This window comes from Pyxicephalus adspersus, chromosome 1 (genome assembly GCF_032062135.1).
Source record: "Pyxicephalus adspersus chromosome 1, UCB_Pads_2.0, whole genome shotgun sequence".
In the NCBI taxonomy this organism is placed as follows: domain Eukaryota; kingdom Metazoa; phylum Chordata; class Amphibia; order Anura; family Pyxicephalidae; genus Pyxicephalus; species Pyxicephalus adspersus.
Window position 1 is genome coordinate 5,386,808 of NC_092858.1, and position 11,308 is coordinate 5,398,115.

Genomic DNA, 11,308 nt, shown 5'->3' on the forward strand with positions numbered 1-11,308 from the left:
CCATCACCCATGCACAGTAATTAAATGTTGTATGCAGTAGGCAGGACACGTATTCCTAAATCCCTGACCCAAACCATTGCCACTATTACCACCTTGCAGCTTGGATGGAGACAATTCTTAAGCAGAAGCCAGTGGCAAGTAAAGCTTGCAGATGGCACCCCAAGTCACTGGTCTGGCATTTTCAAGAAAGTGATAACGAAAAAAAAAAGTGTTTTAATTAAATATTCAGAACAGTGCCTGCACTGGCTGCTTTGGTTTCCCTGGATTTTTTGATGATCTTGCCAAAAAGAATTGCAAAAAATCCTTTAAAAGTACCGAATTATGGATTTGTTCAGCTTTTGCCGATCATAAATTCCGATCATAAATTCCGATCATAAAAAGTAAAATGTAGAATAATGTACAGTACAAAAATTTGTTCAACTTTTCAACAACAACATTCGTTATCATTTTTTATTTCTATTGAAAAACATTTCCAGTCATTTCTTTCAGATGTAATTCCACATTGGGCAATGTACAGCAGAATTTAAAGTTTAAGGCACCATAAATAACGCACAACAATTCCTTACAATCAGATGTCAGTATATGGAAATAGAATATGACTGCATGCCCATAAGATACTTTCATGTATCATCGCCACAATGACGGCCGTACAGTTCCATACACACATTCATAATAAAAAAAATTGTACAATCTGTGCACGGTACGATATTTATGTCTTGCTTTATTCTCCAAGATAACATATTACAAGAAAAGTGATATGGCTTTGTAATTCTGTTCGGCTTCCTTTGTGACTGCCACACATTTGCCTCTATATGGCCAGGTAGGCTCCGTCCTGCACATTGATCTATGAATAGGTAATAGCTTAATGTGACCTTCCTCCCGAAACTGCCCTCCCCTCCATTATATTACATGGAGAGTGTCATGTGATCCAACAATGCACAACCTCTCACTTTGATTTCTCCTGCACAGAGAGCATGGGAAGGTCATTCAATGTAGGTCTTGTATAAATAGTGCAGGAAGGAGCAACATGTTCTGCAAGATTTTACAAATACTTTGCAAAGCTTTGAGCAGTTTTAAGCAGCTTATTTAAAGCTGTTCTCCAGGCCCATAGAAAATACAACATGAATTTAGCGGCATGTGCAAACTAGGGTAAAGGCGAAGGTATCCCGCAGTGTTCTCCCCAGCTGCTTTTAGCTGGGCGCACCACCCGGCATTTTTCAGTAACTGCCTGGCTGTTTTTTGGATGATTACTGAAAAGTTGGGTCACAATACAGAGGCCACCACCCTACAGCTTGAAAACATTTCTGGGGAGAATACCCCCCATGTTACACACACTGGTCACCTTGACCAACAGGCCCGATGATAGATGAATGGCTTCCTTACCTAATATTAACCTGGTGGCTCTGACGTCCCCTTACCAGCACTGCCTGCATTAGGTGGTCCCCATCTACCAATGCTAGCTCCACATTTTTCAATAAATTTTGCCCTTATTCTCTAAACAGAATTCTGAGAACCTCAGCAATATTCAATAAGCTGATCAGAAAGATAGCTGAACCAGGAGATGGAGAAAGGCTGCTGCTATTATCACAATTATCAGAACTGCTATATATACATATTTCTCAGCAATAACATGGGAGTTTCCTGCTTCCCTGTCCCTGCTCACACTGTTTGCAGCTCCTTGCTCCTTTGTCAGTGTTTTTCAGGAAAATTAAAGATGTAGACTTTTGCCAACCTTGCTCACTGACCAGGATATTCACAATGGGGATCGGAGAGAAAGGCACAAAAGCAAATCGAGAAGACAGAGATATGCTGCCCGTATTCACTTAAACACTTATTTCCGGATGCATCGGCCTTCTGGAAATGGCACTTTTGCTATTGTCTTTGCATTTGCAAACTCCTAAACAGTGATAGGGGAGTCCTTTACTCCCTTGTCATCCACCAATTTACTGCATTCCCTGCACACAAACAAGGAGCTCAGTACAAAACAGTTTTAATGTGACAATCAGAACTCCAATTATGATCTGTATTAAATCTACCAACCTATTGAGCCTCGGTTTGCATTAAGCATTTCATTGCTAAAGCTATTTTATTCCCATTTTTTGCAGATGCTAAAATGAGCATGAGATTCACTTAACACCCCAATTTGTTATCTAAAAGCCTTTCAAATAAAAAGATGGTAGTTGCAAATTATTATGTTGCTATTTTTTTGCGCAACTGCATATTAAACCTAATTTTTTAGTAAAAAATACATTAAAATAATATAAATAATACTTTCTCTGAATTTGGTTCCATAACTTGAGTGGAGGTCAGGTGAATACCATACAGCAGATGAATTCTGAGATGACGGGGTTGGATGTCCACCTTGAAGCTTGTAAAGATGTCTTCATTATTATTATCATTAATATTATTATTAATATTAAACAGGAGGTATATAGCGCCAACATATTATGCAGCGCTGTACATTAAATAGGGGTTGCAAATGACAGACAGATACAGACAGTGACACAGAAGGAGGAGAGGACCCTGCCCCGAAGAGCTTACAATCTAGGAGGTCTTTATGATAAACATGTTCAAGGTGGACATCCTTGACCTTTGGGAAAACCTGTGGTATGGCTTCCACCCACTCAATATAAAGCTCTGACCACCACTCAAGCAAAAGACCCATATTCAAAGAAAGTATTACCCCCATTCAGTAAGCCCAACCCCTTCTTGGGTCGCGAAGCTCCCCTAGTCCAAAGGTGCAGCCTGGGAAAACTGCACCCAAAAAAACCTTTCACTTTCATGTCACCAAAATATCAATTAAAAATGGAACTCCTCCTAAAGAAGCTATAACCTGAAACCCTTCTGAAGGCAGAACAGGAAACTTGAAAATCCCCAAAGGTCCAGGAACCAAAACTGCAGAATTCTGGTCCATCAAGAAGCCACCAGGGCCACGAGAATGTGAATTGGCCTCCCCATACACATAGGAAGCCTTTCCTATATACATTCAGCCCTCTGGATTTGGTTGTTCAGATTTGCATAGGGACCTATTTAGTCCCCAAAAATTCACAGTTTATATTGAAGTAAACAAAATAACAAATCTATTAAAAAATATCACAAATAGTCTTTTAAAAAAGTTGAGGAACACGTGTACCAAAAAAGTCATGGCATCGAGAGGACGCCAATGAAAGCCGTTGATGTCTCAAGCAATGGCTTAGTCCTTCTTCACTCGTTCTTGAGACCCTTTAGTCAGCTTGAATTTTGGTAGAAAGTACTCTAGGAGCAAGAAGGAGATCACCGTCCCTGGAACGAAAGGACATATCATCATCTAATGGCTGTGAACGCCGAGAAGCATTTTTGGTAATTCATTGGGCAGCGTAACAATTTTACAAAAATTCAACCCTTTTTATTGGTAAATCAAAAATGTTAGGGGCAAGAGGACCCACAGTTGGTATTTTAGTTTTGAAGGACGATAGTGATTTACATCACGTGATCGGTGGTGGATATAGCCAATAGTGAGCCCTTGTATAGAACTAATTTTGGGCCCCTTCTGCCGGACTGACCTGGGACCTTCTTGAGGGAACTTTGTGGTTGAGAAGTCTACAGGGCCCTGGTGAAGTGGCACATTTGCACCTCCCTATGGCAGCTGATCTTTACATTTCTTGGGGCTCAATTGGTAACATGTCTGTGCTACATTGCCATGTCTGCCCAATATGAGGGGCTCCTATACAGCCAGTGCTACATTCCAAGGTCTGTGTACATGCTGTGTCCCTTATGAGGGGTCCATCATCCCACTGCTGAGCTCCCGGGTCTGTACTCCTACTGTGCCCATTTTAAGGGTCCCCCACCAATAACCTGCACCAAGTTCCCAGGTCTGCCCACCCACTGTGCCCATTATGAGAGGTTCCCACTTTCCCTGTTCTGAGTTCCTTATTTTGAACATCTGTTGTGTCCATTAGGGGGGTTCCCACCTGGGAAACATTTCTGTGCTACATTCCCATGTCTGCACACCTGCTGTGCCCATTATGAGGGGTCCATTATCCCAGTGCTGAGTTTCTGGGTCTGTGCAATTGCTGTGCCCATTATAAGGGGCTCCCACCAATAACCTGCACCAAGTTCCTAGGTCTGCCCACCTGCTGTGCCCATTATAAGGGGCTTCTACCCTGCCTGTTCTAATTTCCAAAGTGTGTTCACCTGCTGTGCCCATTATGATGGGTCCACTATCCCAATGCTGAATGCCTCGGTCTGCACCCCTGCTGTGCCTATTATAAGGTGTCCATTATCCTGGTGCTGAGCTTACAGGTCTGTAAACTTCCTGGTTCTGTACACTTGCTGTGCCCATTATGAGAGTTTCCTGCCATCTTAGTGGCGAGTTCCTGGTTCTGTACACCTGCTGTGCCCATTATGAGTGGTTCCTACCGATGCTGTATTGAGTTCCTGGGTCTGCACCCCTTATAAGAGCTTCTCACCCAGCCTAGTTTATACACCAGCTGTGCCCACTATAAGGGTTCCAGCTGTCCTTGTGCCGGGCTCCTGGGTCGTCACACCCATGAAAAACCCCCAACATGGTAATTGTGGAAGGCTGAAGTTTGGCGTTCAGATTTGAGGAGATAAGACCCTATATGTGAAATACATTCATCATTTGGGGGCAAATTGTAGTTGGCCAGCTCCATCATATTCAACTAATGAAACTCCATTCACACACAAACACGTCTCACCGACTAGAGGTCCGATCCAGTAGACAAAGATATACTGCGGGTAGGTGTTACCATGGCACAAGAACACAACTGCGAACGCCAACGTGGGGTTAAAGACGGCTCCTGTCAGGGGTGCGCCTGCAAAATCATAAAACGAATTAGAATTTAGTCCAGATTCAGAAAAAAACCTATAGGTAGATTGAAGAATTGATTGGCCCACCCAAATCATAGTTGGCAAGCATAAAATTATCAGAATCCCAGCTACAGAGAAATAAATAATCATGAAAATTGGTAACCAATCAGAGCATAGCACCCGGGACTTTAAATTAAGCCCCTCCCATGAGCAACCTGCCAGGAAGAAGTTATTATAAAGTGAGGAGTTAAGGGGGGGTTATTGACCATACATATGTTTTTATAAATGATGTCCCTGGTCACACTATATAGCTGCTTAAAGCTGCATCCCAGAACCTTCGGGTCAGCACTGTCACATGAGCTCCATTTCTACAGCCCATTTCTCAGGAGCTGCTGCCAGTACATACTAAAAAGGTGAAGCAGAAGAGTGGATTGCAGAGCTGCCCATTTGTGTTAATGTATCAAGCTGTAGTCCTGCTAGAAGCAGCTGATAGGGGTGGCTACAACAATTCCCCCTCAATCCCTGCAAGGCAATGTAGCCACCCTAAAGGCAGAAATTCAGGAGGTAATCTATAAAAGCAGGTAGCTTCAAAAAAAAAAAGGACATGGAAAACATTCCAAATTCTCATGTCTGATGGATTATATTTTAGTTTTATTACCATTTAAGCAACAATTGTATTGGGCAAGTTGGGGAAACTCTTCAGATATCTGCAGTCTGCTCTACCTAAATTTACCAATGACCTAAACTAATTACATTTTAATAGTAACCCCAGTAAAGTAATGAAAGAATATAAAAATCCTGTCCAAGCAACTGACCTGTGACTGCTGAAATTATAAAACAACCCAATGCTGATTAACTTCCTGGCCTTTGTGATCTGCCCTGAGGATGTTACTCCTGGCAGCCACTGGAGGGAGCTGTTGGAAGACACAAAACAGCTCTGTACAGTTAGTCCCCGGGTTACATACGAGATAGGGACTGTAGGTTTGTTATTAAGTTGAATTTGTATGTAAGTCGGAACAGGCATATTATTTTAATAAATGCAACTAGGACAGATGTTTGTCTAAACATGTTATTAGGCAGCGTAACTTTATGGAGCTTAGCCATTCATTAACTGCTAGAGCAATCTGTGCTTTGATATGCAAAAAGAAACAACTGCAGAATTTTTCTTGGTCATTAAAGAGTTACAAGAGGTTGCAGAACAGCTCAGCCACTAAGATCACCCACAACCTCCGCTGTGTTTAGATTTCTTCTGTAAGTCATGCAAACCGCCCCCTTGAAGCCTCCATCATGCACACAAGGGAGCAGAGAAGCCCTGTTTGTATCTAGGAGTCTTCCATATGTTAAATGTCCTTAACCCAGTGACTACCTGTATTGGGTTGGATAAGAATCACCCAATAGTGCCATGTAATAGTAATAGGAAGCAGCTGCTGCACAAAGAGCGACATGTAAATTGAAGTGACAAGATGCTGCAAGTTGCAACGTGTACCTGACACAGCACGACTTATGTTTCCTTTTTTTTCTATTTTATTTTTTACTTTTTTTTTGCTTTATTGTTCTACAAGCATAGTTAGCATGAAGTTGGAGAGGCGGGGGGTGTAACCCAAAATTATTGAAAAATTACCAAAATCACCTGACCACCCTCAGGGAGCGGATTATCTCAGTTCCTAATTTGGCATGTTCTAAATTCTTTTGCTTGAAACAACAAACAGCTGGGGGGGAGGGGGTGAAGGTTCTCAGTACAAATCTCTGTAACCCTTGGACCTTATTGTCAGCTTGTCCCAGCACATATCACATGAATCAGCAGAAAACAAACCAACAGGCCCAGTACAGATTGATGCCGATAAAAGAATATTACATGAAACCAATTTTTCTGGTTTCTCTTGTAGATTGACAACAAAAGTTTTATCGTGTGCATGAATGATCGACCACATCCAATCAGAATTCTAATGATCATTAACCTATTAAATGTAGAGCGCTACGTTTTATGTTGGTGCTATAAAAAACCTGTTTATTATTTTTAATAATAATAATAACTTTGTAGAAAAGGATCAGAATCTTGTACAGTGTGTGCAGTGTTTTGCAAATTCTGATTAATTAATGATTGGATCGGTGTAATGGGCACACAATTGGCAGCAGATCTGCATGTAATAGGCCTTGGGGTAAATGTAGTGGGAGTCAGAGCCAAAAATGAAGACATGTAAACAACATTTCTCAGATATTTGTGTCACGTTTACACCTGCTACTTGATTGCTTGTTTCTGTGCGGCTCCCTTCAGCTCGCACCTTGCCAACAGGAAACTCGCATAGCAGCGTTGGTTAAAAAAGAAACAGGGTCTGCTCATTTGCTACCGCTCACTGCAGCCCCTATTCATTCCCTATGGGGGCTGCCGCAGGGAGCGTCAGCACTTCCATAAGTGGCTGGCATAGATCACTGTTATTCCCCGTTTACAAGTCATTGCTAAAACTACAGAATGCTGAGGGCCAAGGGCCATCAATAAAGTGAAGGCCTTCAGGTTGACCATCTTTGGTCAATAGGAAGAATGACCCCTACATTGATGGCCAGTGGAGAATATGTCCCCGTTACATTGGTGGTCAGTAAAAAGAGAGCTCCTTACATGGTGGTCATTGGGAAGAATGCCCTTTTAATGGAGGTTAGTGGGAAGGATGCCCCTTATGTGGGTGGTCAATAGCAGGAATAGCCCTTATAATTCAGGTCAGGGTGAAGAAGGCCCCTTATGTTGGTAGTTAGAGGGACAAATGCCCCTTACATTGGTGGATATGGGGAAGCATGTCCCTTACATTGGTTGTTAGGGTGAAGAAGACCTGTTTTATGTTGGTGGTCATTGGTCATTGGTTGGTAAATGGAAGGAACCATCCAACATTGGTTTCCAATGGGAAAAATGTTCCTTAAATTGGTGGATATTGGAAAGAATGTCCCTTACATTGGTGGCCAGGGTGAGGAAGACACCTGACGTTGGTCATTGAGAAGAATGCCCTCTACATTGTTGTTTGATGGAAAGAACAATCCTTACATTGGTGATAAATGGGAAGAATGTCTCCCACATTGGTGATCAGTGGGAAGAATGAACCTTACGTTGCAGGTCTATGAAAAGAATGGTCCTTGCATTGGTGCTGAGTGGGAAGAATGCCCCGTACATTGGTGGAGAAATACCCAACTACATACAGCTAAAAAGACCACTGGTGCCATACCACCAACTCCATTAGGATAGCCAAATACCATACAATGCCATCTGATATAAAAGTCAGAAATCATTGAAAACAATTCCAATTACTTTCAATATTTGAGCAGAATTTAAAATATCAATGTGGGAAAATCACACAGAATATACGCAGCCAGCCCAATTTGCTATATCCACCCACCGGCCACTTTATTAGGTACACCTGTTTAGCTGCTTGATAACCCAAATATCTAATCAGCCAATCACATGGCAGCAATTCAATGCATTTCGGTAAGTTGACATTGCTAAGGTGACCTGCTGAAGTTACAGAATGTGGAAGAAAGGTGATTTAGGCTGAACTGGAATATAGAGAAGGAAAACATTGCCTGGTTGGATGAGGTTTGACTTTTAATGCAGCTTATGGATGGAAGGGGGGCAGAAGTTGGCATTACAACATGGAATCATGGATCCAAACTCTCTTGTATCCAATGGGCCCCTGTAATAAAAATGACTTTTGGCCCCCATTGGCTCATGGACTGGGGCACTGGTGCAGTGGTACACTTTGCACTGGCTCTTTATTTAGGCTTCTGGTGGTGGGGTATTTATTGGGCACACTTTGGGCACCCCAGATATATATAAATTGCATCTAACATGGCTGTAGCTGCCCAGTCCAATATGTTTTCAGGCACTGGGGGAGGAGGTGTTGGGTAGATTCTGGGATGGAACTGAGCCATGTAACAATCTATATATACCAAGTAAGGGATGGGTAGTTGGCACGGGTAGCTGCAGAGCAGAAATCACAAGGCTGGCTGATCAGAATTACATTAAATACGTTTGGCTGCACTCTGCTCAGACACGTCAAGATAAAGAAGAAGCAATTTTGATGAAAACTCAATTTTCCCATCAGCAATAATTTCCCAACCAAACTTCTTACCTGCATAGACGATGGCAGTGATGGTCGCTGCCACTACATGTGGTCGGAGAGGGGCACTGACCTGGGGTAAGTAATGTAGAATGAGGAACAAACTCAGGGCACAGGCCATCTCCACCGAAGCCCCAGACAGGGGCGTTATATGCAGGGGGCTCTCACAGTTACCCCCCAGCTTATGCAGTGGTGACAATCCAAGTGACCAGAGATGAGGCACCAAAATCCGGGACAACCCAGCACCCACAAACTGTGCCAACACCCGGACAGGGGCATGCACCAGTCCCCGCAACCACTGATCCAAACTGCCACAAGGGTTACAGGTGGCATTCCGGGAGGTCAGGCAATGCAGTACAGTCAATAGGTAGGTGAGTGTTAGAGACATCCAGAGTGGCAAACCAGCCTTAGTGCCCAGCAGTGCCATCTCCCTGGTACAGCAACACAGCTGCAGAGTGGACACCACTTCCATCGCCAGATCCAGGCCCAGACCTGCGGGCATCGTCTTCCGGGATATCCATCGGAACAACTCACACATAAGAACTATGCAGCCAAACATTTCTACAGAGCCGAGAAGTGTCTCCATGATGCCCATTATGTGCTGGGTACAGTTTGTAATATCCTTGGTCTCCTTTTAGAAAAAAAAGGCACAGTATGTAATATCTCTACCCTTCTGATGGGCACAGGGGCACAACATGTAATATCCCTGCTTCTTAGATGGGCACAACCTGTAATTTTTCTTCTGATGGGCACAGTGGCACAATCTATATTATCGCTACTTCTCTGATGGGTACAGTCTGTAATATCTTTTCTCCTCTGATGGGCACAGGGAAATATTTCTTATCTTCAGATGGGCACGGGAGCACAATCTGTAATATCTCTTCTCTGATGGGCAGAATCTGTAATATATCCGCTCTTCTGATGGGCACAGACTGTAATTAGTCTTCTGATGGGCACAGGGAAATATTTCTTATCTTTTGATGGGCACAGTTGTTATATCCCTTCTCCTCTGATGGGCACAGTGGGACAAACTATATTATCGCTACTTTTCTGATGGGTACAGTCTTTAATATCTCTTCTCACCTGATGGGCACTGGCAAATATTTCCTATCTTCTGATGGGCACAAGGGAATTATTTCTTATCTTCTGATGGGCATGGAAGAACAATCTGTAATTTTCCTTCTCCTTTGATGAGCACAATCTGAAATATATCCGCTCTTCTGATGGGCACAGGGAAATATTTCTTATCTTTTGATAGGCACAGTTTGTAATATATCCCCTCTTTTGGTGGGCACAATCTGTAATATCTGTTCTCCTGTGATGGGCACAGCCTGTAATTTGTCTTCTGATGGGCACAATCTATATTATCTCTGCTTCTATGATGGGCACAGTCTGCAATATATCTGCTCTTCTGATGGGCACAGGGAAATATTTCTTATCTTTTGATGGGCACAGTCTGTAATTTCTCTTCTGATGGGCACAGTTTGGAATATTTTCTTTTCTGATGGGCACACCTTATATTATATTTGCTGTATATTTCAGTAAATCCCAGCTGATTCTCCTGGCTGCAGCTTTCCCTCTGATTGCCCAGTGCAGGGGTAAAGTTGCCAGCAGTTATCTCCTCCTGGGCACAGTACCAGTCCCCCAATATTGGGCACAGGAGCTCAACCTGTACCCCTCCTGTGCCCCTGGCACCCCTGCTCACCTCTGTAGTAGCCCCGATCTGCCAGCTGCAAGATCCCATTCACTGCAACGTGTGAGCAGGCAGAAGGGGCGTGCTTGTGACATCACAGTCATGTGGGCAGCGGGTGGGCGGGGCCACACAGTGCAGGCTGCCATCAGGGGGCGGGGCATGGTGTGCAACATTTTCCCTAGACAACTTGGAATTATTTCTTTGTAACCATTTCACTGCTAAACCCAATGTTTCCATTTCTTGTATATTTTTGCAGGATACATTGTTTCTTTATAAGATTGGCAATGCATTTATAACCTCCTGTCACCCAACATTATTATTATTGCACAGTATTTATATAGCACCAACATATTACACAGCGCTGTACAAAGTCTATAGTCATGTGACTAGTTGTCCCTCATAGGAGCTCACAATCTAATGCCCCTACCATAGTCATATGTCACCTACAGAGCCAGAAAGCAATTATTGCCATTATCTCACACTGCAAATATTCCTGCAATTCAATTTATTGTTTTCAATATTAAAAAAAAGGAATGTGGGTCGTCCTTTGCACATGTCCATCCTCTTAATCCCTATGGAATCCCTTTCTAGTGACTGTGGTCATCCATGTGGTATGTGTTTGGAGCAAACATTAGATTATCCCAAAAATTGGTGTAAACATAGTGAGCAAAACTGGTTTGAAGCCATGTGACTGGCACCAAATTAC

General features: G+C 43.0%; 1 protein-coding gene across 1 annotated transcript; it reads right to left on the reverse strand.

Annotated features, from left to right (window-relative positions):
* Positions 1-411: 411 nt before the first annotated feature.
* On the reverse strand, positions 412-10,667 carry AQP11 (aquaporin 11). The gene is made up of 3 exons (XM_072401373.1): positions 8,922-10,667; positions 4,698-4,814; positions 412-3,282 (listed from the first exon to the last, which is right to left on the reverse strand). The coding sequence occupies exons 1-3, from the start codon at positions 9,502-9,504 to the stop codon at positions 3,194-3,196; spliced, it is 789 nt and encodes a 262-aa protein (XP_072257474.1). The 5' UTR covers positions 9,505-10,667; the 3' UTR covers positions 412-3,193.
* Between the last annotated feature and the right edge of the window lie 641 nt (positions 10,668-11,308).

Excerpts from the sequence above, each read along its gene's own strand:
- AQP11 (XM_072401373.1), bottom strand. The coding sequence starts at position 9,504 with ATGGGCATCATGGAGACACTTCTCGGCTCTGTAGAAATGTTTGGCTGC. Across the intron at positions 4,815-8,921 it reads CACTGCCATCGTCTATGCAG|GCGCACCCCTGACAGGAGCC; the intron begins GTAAGAAGTTTG and ends ATGATTTTGCAG. Across the intron at positions 3,283-4,697 it reads CTGGATCGGACCTCTAGTCG|GGACGGTGATCTCCTTCTTG; the intron begins GTGAGACGTGTT and ends CTTTCGTTCCAG.